The sequence below is a fragment of the Molossus molossus genome, unplaced genomic scaffold (genome assembly GCF_014108415.1).
Source record: "Molossus molossus isolate mMolMol1 unplaced genomic scaffold, mMolMol1.p scaffold_m16_p_5, whole genome shotgun sequence".
NCBI classification, from domain to species: Eukaryota; Metazoa; Chordata; class Mammalia; order Chiroptera; family Molossidae; genus Molossus; species Molossus molossus.
This window is the reverse complement of record NW_023425388.1, coordinates 8,392,555-8,410,099: the sequence shown is the minus strand read 5'-3', so window position 1 is coordinate 8,410,099 and position 17,545 is coordinate 8,392,555. Positions and strand designations below refer to the sequence as shown.

General features: G+C 49.1%; 1 protein-coding gene across 1 annotated transcript in view; it reads right to left on the bottom strand.

Moving 5' to 3' along the window:
- Positions 1-17,545, bottom strand: part of DSCAM (DS cell adhesion molecule) — a 575,021-nt gene that overhangs the window by 24,432 nt on the left and 533,044 nt on the right. Inside the window, exons 28-29 of the mRNA XM_036242878.1 lie at positions 9,788-9,818; positions 3,829-3,944 (exon numbers count right to left, since the gene is read on the bottom strand). Coding sequence (XP_036098771.1) covers positions 3,829-3,944; positions 9,788-9,818 — 147 coding nt within the window. The remainder of the gene's footprint in view (positions 1-3,828; positions 3,945-9,787; positions 9,819-17,545) is intronic.

Sequence of the window (17,545 nt, the reverse complement as noted above, 5' to 3'; positions counted from 1 at the left end):
AGGGATCAAGCCCACAACCCGGGCGTGTGCCCTGCCTGACCGGGGACTGAACCAGCACCTCTCAGTCGATGGGACGGCGCTCAGTCCACTGAGCCACACCGGCCGGGTGGCCTTTTCTTAATAACGGCAACAATAACAACCTCATCCAAAGCAACAAAAGCACCTAAAAATTCCAGCACAGTATTAGAATTGCTCTTGAATTCTGAAGGTAGGTCATCCTTAGGGGTTCGCTTCGGAGCATGAATGAGAGAGAAGGACCCCAGAGAAGGGCCGCTCCACTCCCTGGGGCCTGGTATCTCCGCTAAGGAAACATTTTTGGGGTGGGGAGGGGCTTGCTGCTGCAGCTGCTTGTTCAAGGGAGTTCGGGACAGCTGAGCTTGTCCAGAGCGCCCCTGGGACATCACGGGGGGTCAGCCTGCCCAGTCAGGGGCTGTCCTCTGAAGGAAGCTGTGCGGGGGCCGGGACGCTCCGCGCAGTGGGCCGCGCGGGGGGCCAGGACACTCCGTGGCAGAGGGCCGCGCGGGGGGCCGGGACGCTCCGCGCAGTGGGCCGCGCCGGGGGCCGGGACGCTCCGCGCAGTGGGCCACGCGGGGGGCCGGGACGCTCCGCGCAGTGGGCCGCGCCGGGGGCCGGGACGCTCCGCGCAGTGGGCTGTGCGGGTGGCTCTCGCGTGCACGGGCCAGGGAACAGGCCAATGTTTGGAGGCGGGTTGGGGAGAAAGAAGAGAAAGGCCAGTCTCTAGAGTTTAGAGATCCCTCTGTTTTAAGGTTTTGAGGAAAGTTCCTTTTCTTTCCACCTCTTCAGAGCTCCAGTGACTTTTTTTTTTATCCTCACTCGAGGACATTTTTATCTTCAGATAGAGCGGGAGGGAGGGAGGGAGAAACATCCATGTGAGACAGACACATCGAGTGGTTGCCACCCGCACAACCCCAACTGGGCCGGGGACAAACTGCAACCGAGGTATGTGCCCTTAGCGGGAACTGAACCCGGCCTCTGGTCTGTGGGCCGACGCTCTAACCACTGAGCCAGACGGGCCAGGCTAGAGCATCCTTTAATAGGCTCCTCAAACTGACTCACTTGGCAGATTTCCGAGTACACGATGGTTCGAGAAGCAGGAGCCTGGGTTCGATGCATTGGGGACATTTTAGCGCTTGGAGCGGCAGTGGGTGCAGCTGTGGGTCATCGTTGGGGTGTCTCGATTTTCATTAGTTGTGATACTTTTCACATGTCCGAAGCGCGTCCTTGCTCCGGGGGACGCGTTTAGGACACGCGGGCTTTCCCGAGGCCTCAGGCACCGCCCGGGCCGGCAGTGCCCGCGGGGGCAGGGGACCGAGCGGCATGCCTCCGCGCGGGGATGTGGACGTCACAAAGGCACAGCGACACGTCTGCGCCCAGCAGAGGCTCTGAGCAGAATGAACCTTATGGATGCGATCCCTCAGGCCCTGGCAGGAGAGGAACGCCTCTTGAAGTCAGAATGCAATTTCCTGGCCCAGAAAGAGGGAGGCGGCCAAGGAGTCTGGTGGCCTCCCAGCGCCGCACAGCGGGGGTCCTCACGCAGGGGCGCCGGCCTGGGGCTGGCCCCGCAGCCCTCGGGGCCTCTCCACAGACAGCTCCCCCCACCCCACATCTGCCCGCGCTTGTCATTCATAACACGGACGGCTGTGCTGCCTGACGTGTGGCCCGAGGAGCAGGCGCGATCTGCGGGCTGGGTTACAGACGTGTGCAGGGGAATGCGGGGCCTGTCAGTGCCGGAGGGTCACTGTTCGCTCAGGGCCGGAATGAACGGCACTTCCATGTTGATTCTTGTAGTCGGAGCCCAGAGAGTTTTAAAGCGTCGTATTTCTACTTCCCCAGTAATTAGAAAATGCTATCGACCACTGTCAGCATCACCAGGAGGTAAGTGACTCTGGTGACAGAGGAGCCTGCGAGGAGTGGATACACCTGCAGACATGACAGCAGCTCTTTCCCGGGCGGGGCAGCCGCGACCTGCTACGGGGAGGTACCCCCATAGCCACCCCCAGGCTCCCATTAGCAGCCGTAGGTGGAACTCTCAGCGGTCTGGTGAGGAACACTTAGCGAATACCCTAACTATGTTACAAGGTCAGAGGAATTCTATTTTGATTTTTGCACTGATATTTCACAGTAAATTTTAGTTTTAATGCCCAGTCTAGCGAATATAATTTAAAAGCTCCCAGCTCTGGCCGGGCAGCTCCGTTGGTTAGAGCGTGGTCCCGATACAACAAGGTTTCAGGTTTGATCTCCAGTCAGGGCACACACGAGGATCAACCAACGAAGGCACGGGTCATGAAACAACACATTGATGTTTCTTTCTCTCTCTCTCTCTCGAAATCAGTTTTAAAAAAGATTGCAGATATACCTCTGAAAAGAAAAGATTATCACAAACAAAACACGCTGCCTCACCCAGCTGTGAGCAAGCTAAAACCCTCCTGTGTCGTCCGGGATGAGTCGCGACCCTCACCCAACATGGGTAGCATTTAACTGAACTTGGCTGGTGGAAAGTACAATTGGACTTGACCACCCTTCTCTAAGTGCTGGCTCCCTAGACTGGCGTGGATCCGGCCAAGGCAGCCCAGACCTCAGGATTTATGAGCCATCAGGTCAAGATGTATCCACTGTTTTATTAGAACATAAGAAAAGCAGGGCGGGGGCGAGGGGCAATGCAGGTGTCCTGCCAACGTGACCATTTATCACTACTTTCCTGGCAGGAAGCGTCTTGGGTACATGCCGAGAGTTAAGTGGGTTTAGCCAAGTCACAAGAAAGGGTCGCCCTGGGACTGAGTGCCCGCCAACACTTCCCAGAACAAACACAGGGTGAAGTTTGAAAAGAGGTAGCCTTGGCAACCTGCCTGCAAGTCTGTTTCCATGGTTACGGGGACGCTCAGTGACATTTCTAAGGCCAGGGGTTCTGGGAAGCAGCCTGTTGACAGGGAAGCAGGCGGCTGGCAGAGGCCTTGTGTGACATCACCTCAACATCCCAATTACTAAGCAGTACCTTCCTCCTAGGTGGTTGGGAGGGTTAAATTAAATAATGCACATGGAGGGGGGCCAATGGGGAAAAGGGGGACATCTGTAATACTTTCAACAACAACAAGAGTCCAGAACACTTAGAGAGCTCTCAGTAAGTCCGTGTGAGCTACTCTTCGGCTACTGCATGGAAATCTGAGGCCCCAGGTTCTGGAGTAAGCAGACTGTTTAGGAGGCAGTGTGGGATGGGCTGGGAGTAAAAAGAGGCCGACGGAGCCAAGGTTCCTGGCTTCTGGGCAGACAAGTCTCAAAAGCTTTCCAGGTCTGTTTGCACCTGTGGACAGGGGAACTGGGTGATCTCCGAAGCACCTGCCAGCACGTGTATGGGGTGCTGGGGGCGGAGAAAGAGGCCCTTGCAAAGGCACCTGCTGGGTGGTAAGTGGAGTTTAAGCATTCTCTTTAATGGGGCCTTAATGGGGTTGATGAGGAGAGCATAGAGTGTGGGTTTCCAAGGGCCTCAGTGTGTGGCCCTTCTAGGTGTATTTGATTAGAGGTGTTTGTTCTATGGGGCGGCACCGACGGCCTCTCCAGGAGGGACCCAAAGTGGATCAGAGTTGGGGAACTCCTATCTCGGGTGACACTCGGGTGTCCATATGTTCATTTCCCCCGACATTTGCTGGTACTTATTATTCTCCTCAATAACAGTTCTCTACCTCTCACTTCTTTGCTCATGTGGCATTCAAGATATTCTCATAGCTAGTATTTCCCACACCCCATTGTGTGGGCTGAGAGGGCATGGCTGTGGCAGCCATGTTGTGCACCGTGGCAAACACGGCCCCTTACCGATGGTCTCCATTGTGTCCCTCTCTTCAATCAGGAGCTGAGCCCTGGGTATGTCGATGTGCATTCTCAGGGTCTGCTGCTGCTTGCTCAAGGTGTCCGAGGTCCGCGTGTTCTTACTGGGAATAAAATAGGAGGGACGCATTACCCCATACAGTTCAGTGCCCACTATGCCAACATGTGGTCGTACACCACCTGCTTTCTTACCCAATTACATGAATGCCTTGTGGGGCGGGGAGAAGCACATGGCAAAAGAATTTATCCTTCATTCAAACTGTGTCTGCTCATATTCAATTTCAGCAGGCAGTGGTGAGGTGCAGAAAACACAAATTGTCAGTAGGGATTGGTTCTGTATCTAGCAATGGATATTTGGGAACTTCTCATTTTTTGTGTGTAAAAATTAAAACAAAAAAAATGAAAAAAGCAATTTTTAAACCAACAAGATTTTTATTTGTCAGGCAGGAGATAGTCTGCGGACGGCCAGGGGGGAGGCATGGGAACCAGCTGTGCATCGGATGGGGTTTTACTAACGGATTTGTAGCTGCAGCTGGTGTCGGTTTCTTTATGTTCTGGTAACAGAAATAACCTGGTAACCTTGTCAGCTCCCCTGACGTCAGTTCAGTGTTAATGCATTTAGAATAGAAAAAAACTGCACTGGCTATAAGAATTTTATCTCAAAACTTGTGTATCGGAAAATTACTCTTAGAGTTAGCTGTCTGATGAAAGTAAATAAAAACAGGTAGTAAAATGGCATGCTATAATCAAATTCAGTAATAGCCTGGGGCAAAACGCAAAAATACAGAAGAAGTTGATTAAGAGCTTTAAATTAGCAATCTGCATTAGAAGAGTTGGTGCTTGTTTTTACAGAATTGTAAGAACGGGCAGATTTTAAAAATACTGTTTGCTAAAACCCCCTCTGAGAAGCGGCTGTCATTCAGAGAAGTCAATCAGTGTCATCATCTATGGCATCCAAAAATCCAGCTCAGTAACTGTCAAGATCTGTTCTGAGAGTGATTTCTGGAGCCCAGGACCCTCCAGGATGACCTGTTCACGGAGAATAATGGGGTATCCATGCTATGTCTCAGGTCCTCTGGGTCCCATCCAAGCAGTCACCGGGAGTCCCAGACCTCCCTTGTCCCTGAGAACTCTTGAACCATGTGGCTGAAGGAATGTGAAACCTCAGAAGGTCAAGTTCACTCAGGAGGCCCTTTAGACCTCTGAATCCTGAATATTTTACAATGGCCCCCCTTTTTTTTTTCACCTGTGTGTAAACAAAACAGCCCAGGAAAACGACAGCTTCTGCAAGGTGCAACTCTCCCACATCGGACTTGATCGTGAACCTGATTCCCTGCTCCACAGATGAGTAACTGGGTTACGTCGCTAGATTATGCTAATTACCCAGAGCCCAGATTCAAACAGCATGGCCTCGATTTTTCACAAGGTCTGTAGACTCTTTTATTTACTTTATGTGTGGGTATGTCTTTTAAAACAGGGATTCAAATGCCTGCATAAAACCAAGAGCATTTTGGGGACCCGAGGGCTCCGGTTATGTCATGCTTCGACAAGCTCTATTTCCCAAAAAACATATGGGAACTACTCCCCTGCGAATCCCGGAAGGATCTGTTTAGAAACTTCACTGGGGACTTGAGCTTGTCCTTGTGCCAAAAATAGAAGCGTGAGTCTGGTCCTCCCGCTCATCATGCATAGTCATGAGGCAGCGGCTCGGTTCACCAGCGATGGCCCAAGCGCACTCAGGGTCCACTGCAGGAAGGACCGTGTGCGCCGGGACAAGCGACACAGACTCAGGATATGATTACACTTTGTGAACAAGGACAGTCAAAGCTGGAGGCAAACTCCTCCTCCAAGGGCTGCTGCCTCAAAACCATGCCCGCCAGAGGCACAAACAAGGCCCAATGAACCTGGAGAGTCAGGGGCTGCTTATTTCTCCCACCCCTTGCGTTTGCTGTCCCTTTACTTAGAAACCTCTGCACCCCACCCTCACCCCAGGACCCGTGTGGCTGGCTCCCTCCCTCCAGCTTTGCAATGGAGCCAGGTTGGCCCCGTGTGGGGACTCCCCCGCTTCTTCTCTCCCCATTTTCTGTCATCTGGTCTCCTTGGTACAGACTCACTCCCTAGCATGTATTTGATTGACGTAGTGATGATCTGTTTCCCACTGGAATGTAAGCTCTACAAGGGATGTTTTCATCTGCTCTGTTCCCTAACTCTCCCTAAAGCTTAGAACAGGTGCTCAATAAGTAGTTATGGAAGGTTATTGATAAATCATGTTGTTTTGTGTGTACAATGTGAACTGAGTAACAGGCCCCAGAAGCTTTGCTTAAGGACAATAATATTCTCATTCTAAATGAGCTATTTGGTCCCAACTAAATTGTTTCATTGTTTTAATCTTTGTTGCCATATTTTATGATCTATTGTTGTATGAAAGCCGATTCTCCAAAATTATAACAACTAGCTATTTGAAGAAACTTCATTTGTGACCTGAAATAAGATTCTGAATGTTTTCACTGTGAAAACAAAATTGAATCTTTTATATAATAGAACTAGATATATTAGTTATTATTGAAATATAGTCTTCCACATCCATTTGCCATCTGGCTGTCTGATTAAAACGACAGAGGGCTGATGCGGGTCCCCAGTGGATGGCATTTGCAGGGTAAGCCAATGAATTGCTTGCAGCTTCTATAACTCTCTAAACTTTTACCATTTCCTTAAGCTCTGTGGAGAAAAAACTAATGAATATATCCGCACCCCTCCACCCCAATGTGGTGTGGAACAATCTGTAAGTACAAATGAACTAGGGCTGTCTCAGTCATGTCATTGCAACAGTTGGGTGGGTTTTTATACAATGTGTATAAGAATGTGAACACCAAAAACACTGAACTAATTTAAATTCTCAGTTTGAACCCTTCTCAGTTTACAATGAGCCCCTACTAATATTGGTCCTTGACATTAATCACACGTTGGTTAGTGCCTTAAGGCAGGCCACTCTTACTTCTTAGAAGACTGGTATTCTTCAAAACATTATTTTTGCCTGATCATATAAAGGGAAAATGCTTTCCTTCTGGACATGGAGGGTGAAGTCTCTCTTCTCCCCCTTCTCTGGGGTGATTGGCTTGGGTGAAAAGGATGCGTGTCCAGCAGCATGAAGCCCAAGGGTGGGAGAGGGCGCCATGGAGAGGGGCCCCTGGAGGCCTCCAGGTTGTCTATGTTTGTCCTACAGTTGCCTGTGCCTGCCTAGCCCTGGACCAGCCAATCCCACTGAAATTCACAGAGACTTCTTTGTGGAACATGGTTGGAAAATAGATGTTACCTTCACCAAGATCACAGAATGATAAAGCTAAGAACAACTTCCAGTTGTCATTTTAGGTGAGGAAAGTTGGGCACAGAGAAGGAAAATGGCATACTCAAGATCACCAAGCCAGCTGATGGCAGAATTAGGTCCAGAAGTTAGGCATGTGGTTCTATGTTCTTACTGCACCAGCTCGCTAAGTCTTTAACTTCCCAAGGAAGCAGCAGTCAAAACCAGGGGCAGCTGTTTCGTGGCCTTATTTGTACCAGTGCCCATGACTTGCCTAGATTTCCCCAGCCACATTAGAAATATGGTTAGCCCTCAGCGCACCAGGTAGATGACAGGCCTATTGTTGCTTGGCCTGTTAACCCAACTAACTGAGACCTAATGTACTCTGTCCGCATGATTTAAAGCATTGCTTTTACTTCCAAATCAACCCCATAAAAAGCCACCTATTTGAGGAGCTTGGAAGTTTCTTCCTTTTTCATCGCTTTCACCCTTTGGAGGAAAACCACCTCCACTACCTAAACTGGGAGTAAATACTAGTTTGAATGCTCCTAATTCCATGTTGGCAATAGTCAACTGGGAATACCATTATTAATTCCCAGTCAATCAACAGGTGGTCTTTCAACCACAGTGATTGCCTATTAACAAAGAAGATGCTTTCTAATGTCTTGCTTGGGGCCAATGAGAAGGGGGAGGGATGCATTCTAGGACAGCAGCGAAGCTAATAAATATCAAATCATCCTGAATAAACACGTTGAACATGTTGGAACACACAGATCCCAGGGTCTTGGGCTTTGGACAGAGGCATGACCTATGGTTTGGGGTGGGATGGAGGAAGTGGGTGGAAGCTCTCTGGGTGGGCTTCAGGAACCAAGGTGGGGGACCAATCAGTAAAGTGGTCTAGAAGGGAATAGGGACAGGGCCCTGCTGTACCGAGCAAAAGCCCTGCACAGTCTAGAGGGGGCACCGTACGGAGCTCCAGCCAGCCATTATCAATGAGGCTGTGCCCAGTGTGGCCAGAGTGTTTTCAGGAGAAGTCAGGAAGCCAAAATTTTATGTGAAATCTCTTGATTTCTAAATGTCATCAAGCAATTCATATTTTTAAGTCTCCATTAGAAAATTCATCTTATTAAGTAGATGAGTTACTTAAATCAAATCACCATGGCTTGTTTGTTCTTTTCCAGATGTTTTCCCAAATTTGCTCACCCCAAGTGCACGTGTCTAGGTGCTTCCATGTGGCCACAGAAATGTCCTAATACTCGCTTCGCAAACAAGTTCAGACTTTCACAAGAGCATGGACTCAAGGCGTTTCGTATACATTGTTATAATCTTCCCATGCAAGTTTGATGTAGTGTGATATGATTAGATAGCCATTATGGAGGAACTATTTTAAAGGCCATTGACATTTCTGAATTCTGCGAACTCCACAGTCTTGCTACTGGCCTCCTGACACTTTCATTGGATGCGTAAAAAGCATCCCAAATTCAACATGACCATACATGTCTCTCCATTCTCATCAATACCCACCCCCTGCATAAAGAGTCCATACTCTGCATCTATCTTCCTAATTTCGGTAAATGCCCCAGTGTCCATCTGACTGCTCACAACAAATATTTCAGCGTTATCCTTGATTCCTCCATATCCTTTACCTTCAGCTCACATTGTTTTAATGCATGGTGTGGCCAAACAGAGATGTCTGTGGGAAATGTAATCCATGGGCCGGTGGTCTACCTTAGGTCTTCAAAGATACTGGCGATTTGGGGCATGGGCTCTTTGTGAACAACTAAAATATACTAATTTTATATGAAAATATGTGGTGAAGTGGGGAGTGGGGAGAAACCCCACACCCCATGGTCTTTCTTTCCTATATTAGACAGCCCCAACCGGCAACATCGACTTCACCATTAGGGTCCCTGATATTTTTCTTATCTGGTTCCTAGCCTACCTGGTCCCTAGACTCTCCTTTTCCACTTTTGGTTTAATCATTACAATATAAAAGTCTCAAAAGCAAACACTGGGATACCTTACTCAACTAGCCCTGGTCATCCATCTACTCAGCAGTGATGAGTGGAGCAAGTGCCGTGCTGGGTGCTGCTAACGTCATGACTTCGCTGGGATCTCCAAGAGAGGATGTGAACAGACATTTGCAGCAGAAGTCGGCGAGAGCTCCCCTAGTGGAGGGGCAGTGAAGGTGCCACGGGGGCTGAGGGCCAGGAGAGCTCCCTCGGTCAGCCTGCTGCCTTGGAAGAGCACAGGGTACCACGAATTTCCTTTTGTGGTTTGCTCTTCCCTCTTTTCTTGCCAACTCTGTTAGGAAGAAGGCTTGACCTCAAAGAGGGCATATTTGGGTGGGAGTAAAACCAAAGCTACTCACTTATAAGGTGGCTTTTTTATTCCCAGTTCAATGGGAAACATTCTATCAGTTGAGTCCGGTCAACAAGGAAATACCGATGGCATGTGGAAAAGAATACTATTTGCTGTGCAGCTATCCAACTAGGTATCACATGGATATTTTGGTACATAGAATGGAAATTATATGTCAAAAGGAATATATCATCAGTTTTAGGCTGTCATTTAAAAAAATTATTAAGGCAGACTGTAAATTGTTCTTTTAAACATTCTATCGGGAAGGCTAGGTTTCAGTCTTACCTCATGAGCATTTCAGCTAAACTCTTTGCATCTGGGGAAAGAAAATTGATATTAGTACATGACAAACAACTCATTAACATTCACTAAGGCACTTATGACCAATATTCTAAATATTCTACAGAGTCAGGTGACAATAGCCATTTTGAAATGTAATCATATACCCATAGCACCACTAATAACCAAAGGGATAGTGGATTCCTTATTTCTTCTACATGGGAGATGTATATATATACACACACACACACTGCTATATATTTTTTTCCATTACAAAGGGCACATAGTACTCTGGGGCCATAAAAATTCTCAGATCCCCTAATAAAGGTTTTATTACAGCCTATTTATTTGCCATTTGTAGAAAATCCAACATTATTTTTGGTCAGAAAATTAACATTTTGAAAGTAATTCATTTATATCAAGTAAATGATACTATTTTTGTTGTCAAATATCAAAATTAAAAAGCTGATGGCACCACAGATCACGTAAAAGAGGCATCTCTGTGGAGCTGTGAGCCCTCAGGTTGAACAAAGAATCATGTAATTGGCATATCACTGTCTGGGAACTCAGATGTTTATTCTAAACTCAGGAAAAAATTTTTTTCTTCATATTTTTTCTTTGAGGACATTGTGTACTAAGACCTTGTTACCGCTCTTGACCAAAGTAATCCTGCCTAAAAATGATGTAGAAAAGCAATTCTACTTTTTTTTTTTTTAAATGACATTGCTTTGAAATTTTCTTTCTCCTTAAAATATAATTTGTTCTTTTTACACATTTTGTTCTGGCAAAAATGAATGTTTTCTCTCAACACAAAGCCTCCTCCCCTCCCCTCCCCCCCGCCATTGCTCTCTAAAAAGTTTTGATGTCAAATGTAGTATTCAATGAATAGAACTTTCTGGAAATGCATTCGGCCAACTGTGTAACCGGCTGTATAGTGAAGAAGTATAGATCGTGGGACATTTTTGTCTCATCCCTCATCTTCTGGGGGCTGACATTTAAATGCAGTCATGTGCACGCTGGGGAGCAGCTGGCTGTTACTGAGAGGTGAGGACAGGCACGGACCAGCCCACGTGGGCTGGCACACCCCGGAACCAAAGCTCAGCTCTTCAAATCAGCCTTCCCTGTCCCCACGGCATCCTCCCGCCCGGCGGCCTTCCGCAGAGACGCTTTTAGTCTGGGAGAGGAAACAGCTCCCTTCTACCCCACCCGTGTGGTGAAGCAAAGAAAGCAAAACCGCATTTAATTTCCCAGCTCATGCCTTTATATTGATCTGCAAAGACAAAATAAATACAATGAGTTTCTTCTCTTCCTGGATGACTTAACACTTGCAGAGTGAATATATATGTATGCAAAATGCCAGCAGCTTGGGAATGATGAGCTCTGTGCAACATCCAAGCAGTGGCTGGTTCAATACCCTAAAAACGAGGAAAAATTCCGAGACAGAAACATTGCACCTCAGCTCCGGATCTGAAGGTAACTCAGACTCCAGGGTCTTCAGAAGGGACCTGCTTTCCTCATTTTGCTTGTCTCTGTTCTTTTTCTGTTCCTGAAGTCAGTCGTCCCAGTTTTTTCTCCTGGGAATTTTTTCATATCAGTGTGCTAAGGCACTGTGGTCAGCAGGTGAGAACAGAGCTCCCCTCCAACACTGATGGGCTCCACCTGCGAGTTTGCGTGTCTGCGGCATCTTCGATGAGTTAAGCCGGTCCACAGGTGTAGCTCCCAAAGCCGCCTCGGTCTACCTCTCCCCACGCTGTTGTCTTACAGCACATCCCTCTCTCTTCCAGCCTCAGCTACTCCTTCCTCCTCCTGATTTCGTCTGACAGTGTGAGAACAATGATATCCGTGAAAATTCACTTCTGAGAGTTCACCTAGGAGGCTCTTGGTGGAGTTTTGAGCACAGGGATGGGGTCTGGATAGGGTCACCGTTGCCTTCAGGGACCATGTGTGAATGTCTTCTGGAGAGTGGGCACAGGGTGGGCTGAGCTCCCAGTGAGCATGTACTGGGAATCTGGATTGTGCCAACTACTGTAGGGCTGCTAGCTTACGTCCCCTCGTGTCAGTCTCTGCCCAGGAATTAGGTCTTTATTCAGAAGCCAGGAAACGGGGACCTCGGCACGGCCAGTCATTAGCTAAAGATGAGAGGGAATTCCCAGGCCTCGCCTGGTGGTTCAAACTCCTTCTTCATCACTATCCTTCAGGTCCTTTCTATAACAAGCGGAGAGTATGTCCTGTCTTCAGGGACACACAGAGGAGCCCAAGCCTGACTGATGAAGACCGTCCCAGGAGAGCAACATCTCAGGTTGGGTCAGTCTGGAAGGAGGCAGGATGGTCCCCACCTCAAGGGGGCATGAAGCTTGGGGGACAGACGCGAACGAGAAGAGGGCCCCATGCCCCGGAGTCAGTGAGCACTGGAAGCCGGGAGCTGTCAGCTGGACAGGATGGAGACTTTTCCGGGGGTGGTTGTGAACTGGGGATGGTCAAGACATGAAGGAGCTAAGGGGAGGTGACTGTGTTGCTGAAAGCTTCCAAGGGGCCCAGGGGAGCAGCGGACGGAGGGCAGAGCGGTGGGGGTGGAGGTGGGTGCGGTAAACCAGCACAAATCAGGCCACCAGAGTGCTCAGAGCGGGCGGGGCTGGTGCGGAGGTGAGAGGCGGTGAGGTCGGCTTGGAGGACCGCAGGGAGCGCAGGGGCAGGGAACACAGTAGCCAGAGGCTGTGGGGGCAGAGGGACAGCAGGGAGCCCGGGGAAACAGCAGGGCTGGGTGTGACATAACCCAGGGGACAGGGGCAGGAGTCTAGAAGGCTAGGGAAGCAGCCGTCTGGGAGGAGGCTGGGGTCTTTGGCTTCAAGCACACGGGACTACCTAACACACTGAAGTCAGTTGGGGCAGCAGGTGGAGCTGTGCAAGGCAGATTTGGAATCAAGTTCGGGAGAGATGTCAGGGCTGAGATGAGGCGCAGGGTCTCAGTCACGTCCTATAGGGACAGTGGAAAGAGGTGATGGAATCTTGGATACACCTCTGTACAGGGGTAAGAAGAGAATCTGGGACAAGATAAGACCATTTTTAAAAAAAAAATCATGGAATCATAGAGTCTTACGAGCATTGAAGAATTTTCAGGTCAGCCTCCTAATAAATGTTTGAATCCCTTCCCACAGGCTCGGATAGATGTTAAACCGAGCTGGGCCACTGGAGCTCCAGGGGAGGGGTCCGTGCTGTCATTGCGCATAGGGTGCCCCACCTCTGGCTCCCAGAATTGACCTGCCCATCAAGCCTGTTGGTCTCTCCCACCTCAACTTGTCTTCGTGAGACCATTGCTTTGTCCTGTCTCCTCGGTCCAGATCTCATTTACTAATCAACAGCTCCCTGCCTGGTCTCCCCACTCCAGTCTCTCAGCTCTCTGAGTGATGCCCACCCTGCCAGAAGGGTGCTGGACCTGAAACACACACTTTACTATGTCACACCTGTGCTTTGACATCCTCAAGGGGCCTCCCTGCCAAGGGGACTTCTCCGCACGCGGCAGCCTTCCCGTGCGGGTCCCAAGCTGCCGGCCCAGCCTGCGGCCTGTCTCCTGACCCCGACCCCTTTCTGAGTGTCTTACCCTTCACTCTCTGCAGAGAACCATCCCTGGGTTCCTCCAAGGCCTTCAGCACCCGCTGGCACCACTTACAAGGCACCCGCAGAGCTGCCCTGTCTGCCCTGCTTCTGCCCTCCCTTTCCAGGCTGACCCCTCTCGGCGAGGACCCGTGCTCGGATGTGTGCTGCCAATGAATTCTCCCGGCGTCTAGAGAAGGCTTTACAGTGACCCCTGTGAAATGCTGTCTCCTTGCTTCCAGCCCTTCAAAGTCTTTTACAATTTGGATGCTTCCCTCTCATACATTAGCTTTCCAAGCTGGGCTTGTGCCAGCTCCAACGTGCCCAGCCTGCCCTTCGTCCGCGGACAGCCGGTGCCCCCATGCAGCAGCCCTGGCAGAACGCAGACGGGTGTGTCCAGGCCTCTGAGGCCCCTGCGATGCTCTGACGGCTCACGAACTATCCTTCCTGTAACCTGACTTATTTCAATCTATCATTTCCAGAGTTTATTACCTTTGAAAATGGGATGGAGGATAACTATTTTCTAATACCTCTACTTTGATTGTTCAAAGATCCTCCACAAAGGTCTTGGGGTTATGTTTGGAAAAGTGTTGTTCAGAATCCGAAAGCATTGGGGATTGGGGGTGTACAGACTGGAAGCCCACAGCAATTTCCTCAGTCTTTCTAGCGGGGACAGTGAGTTTCCCGTCAGCGGACCATCAGAGCAGTGACTGGTGTCCACAGAACCCTGCTGATCGCTTGCTGATAGTTCGTCGTTAACACGGTTGCCTCCCCTACAGGCGAGGGGTAGGAAATGCTATTTTATGCACCATTTCTCACCACCACCCCCATAAAGACTAGAACATAGTAGGGTCTGAAACAATAAATCAATGGAAATAATCAGGGGTTCTGATGTTTTTTTTTTTTTTTTTGAGAATGCTTAAGATCTATTGTCAGCAACTTTCAACTATGCAATACCATATTATTAACTACAGTCACCATGTATATATTAGATCCTCAGAGTTTATTCTCCTTCAAAAATGTGTAGCCTTTGACCTACATTACCCCATTTCTCCCTCCTGGGGCAACCAACATTCTATTCTCTATAAAATCTGCCTTTTTTACCCTGAAGATTCCACATGAGAGTGAACTCATACAATACTTGTCCTCTGTCTGGCTTATTTACTTAGCACAATAGCTTCTAGATTCACTCACATCGCCATCAATCTGATGATTTTTCTTAAGCCACCTGATTTTACCCCTCTGCCCTCCCTCCCTCCTTCGTGACCTCGGCCCACCTGTCCTGGCTGGACCAGCGCCCCTCCTGGGCGCTCAGAGCAGCGCAGGTGCTCCCTGCTAGCTGTCCCTACAAGAACAGCATCCGAAGCCTTTCCTTGTCCAACACAGCTAGACAGCCTCTTATGTTGCCTGCCACCTTTTTTTTTTTTTTCAAAAATGTCAGCTAATCTGAGATTTAGACATCGTGACCCCTTTCTCCAGGCCCCTGGTACTCCTGCATACCTGTCCTTGGCCCCATGCCCGCCTTCCTCTTTGGGGAAATGATGAGGTAACAGGAGCGTCTAGAGATGCTAAAACGTGAAAGGAAGGAGTTTAAAAAAATACCATTTGCTACCACTCCGAATGCACAAGAGGGGCTAGGGAGTGACGACTGGAAGGTGAGTTGGTGATGCGAAGGTGACTGGTCATCTGCCTTCAGGAGAGCAGTTTCATGTGGGGGGCGGGGCGAAGTGACGTGTGAGGATGTGGGAGCCACGCAGAGGTAGGGCGGCTGAGCACAGAATCCTTTCCCGAGAATCCACGGGGAAAGCAGAGAGAAGGGTCATGGGTTGAAGACACGCAAACTCGTAGAAACGCTTTTTTGTTTGTTTTTTCTATATAGGGAAAGGCTGAGGGGTAGTGAATAGAGCAATAAAACATAAATAATAAAGAAACCAAATACTTTTGATGGGCAAAAATCAAATGATATGTAGCTATTGATACTCTGTTGATGCACCTTCTGATTCTCTGTTCCATGATCACCCTTTGTAAGCTAACAACGCGGATGGGGCAGACTCTTCCAAAGGCTTAAGGAGCTTCACGGAAAGGAAGCTGGGGTGGCGATGGAGAGCTGGGCTCTCCCAGTCCTGCCGTCACTGATGTGTGACTCTGGACAACTTCCCTTCAGTTTTCACGGGTGCAAATAGGGCACAATGATGCCAGGTTTATACATGACCTATTTGCACAGCCACCAGGAGACGGAAACAAGAGAGTGCAGCGTAGTATTGTGGAAGCGGAAGATGTTCTCTGCTGTTTAGTACATGGTTTAATGAGTTCTTTGGAAGAGGCAGCCCCGGCTGGGTCAGGAGCATCTTCCCGGACCCGTGTTCTTTGTGTGGACCACTGACCAGCTCTGCCATCCTGGGTCTGCACACGGCGTGGGGACCTCACCAGCGAGGCGGCACGTGCCACGTGGCAGCAGGAGGGCTCAAGTGCTGCACCGTGTCAGCTTTACATGCTCCAACATTTCTTTGAAAAACAGGACTCTTGTTCATAGCCACATGATAACATTTTCATTTCCGAAGTTCCAGCGAAGTAAAATGGAGCATGCTTACGGTAATGCCTCCGCTGGACACCCCCAGAAAAGCAAGAAGCCAGTTGGGGGTGGCAGACCTTGCCCTGCGCTTCAGCATGAGTCGTTCTTATCTGCACCCTTCCTGTTCCTGCGGGACTGAGATGGTCTCACTCAGAAAGTCGCTATTTCTTAAGGGCTAGAAACCTGCAATTAAGTCTCGACAAGATCACAAACAATACTCCAATCAGCAGCATGTCCAAATGACAGCGGATTAACAACCACTCACAAAATAAATGCTCAGAGAAGAAAACCACGTGTACGTGCGATATGAGAACAAAAACGTGGACAAATAGACACCCAGGCAGGACAGACTCCGGCCGACGCCAGCTCTCTCCCCCTGACCGGACACTCCAGGTCCTCACTCCCGGGGTGGCCTGGACTAGCTGTCACCCGCTCTCCTTTGCTCCCGCTCTGTGACACAGAACCCTCTGCACTACTTCTGCATAACAAGTTTGGAGACTCGAAAGCATGATTTTATTAAGAAATGAAAGCAAAGAAAAAAAAGAAAGGCAGGAAGAAAGGGATGAAGAAAGAAGGGAAGGAAGAAGGGAGGGAAGGAAGGAGGAATGGAGGGAAGGAAGGAGGGAAGAAGGAAAAAAACACAAAGCATAGAACTAACGACTTTCAGAGCACATGGCTCTGAGCCCATCTAAAGCTCACTTAGGATACTTACTAGCTTGGTGATGAAGTCTCTAGGGCACACACTCAATTTCTTCACCAACGAATCCAAAGTGGGCAAAAGTAGGTGTACAGTTGTGGGTATGCGAAACACAGACTTTACTCTTGTATTATTATTTATCGTGTATTGTATTATTTTCCATAGGAACAGCTGTATTCCTACTTTTGTCCCAGGCTGCATGGTCAATGCCTTGCGTGCACGGGAGCTCTGTGGACCGGGCCCTGGCGGTCCTCATCGACATGTCCGCCTCACGTCTGCCTGCTGTGGGATGTTGCTGGGCTCCTAGATGCGCGCTCCTCTCCCTTCAGATTGTTCAAGTTCAGGCCAATTTGGGGTCTTTCAGATGAGGAGAGCTTGCACCTCGCTCGCGGAGCAGGTCAGTGACATCTCAGGACTCAGAAAATGCTAAAGACTCCTCGTGGTCTGGCCCTTAAACTGCCCCGGAGAACCACGAGACCGCCTTCTCGCTGGGTATGGCTTTCCGGACCCATCAGGCTTATAATGTTGACCCATTTCAAAACGGGTTTAAAATAATGAAGGGAATCAGAAGCAGATCAATCATCCATTGATTATTATCTTGAGCTTAGTTGAAGACTTGGATGTAGTTTTTCGGCGTGGCATGTGCTGGCTGGTGTCGATATAACTTTGTTCCCTCTTGGGTGAACTTAACAGAGGAAGCTTTGGGGGATCCTGGAGTTGACTGCTCGACATGGGAATCCAATTTTCATGAGGTTAGGGCAGCTGGGATTGTTGGCCCAGCCAGTGACTCAACCTGTAAGTTTGCGTGTCAGAGGCTTTAGCGGTGGGGAAAAATCAGGGCATCGGTAAAAGCTAAATGTGGCTTCCAAACTCCTGGATAAGGTTATAGATTGAAAAAAAAAAA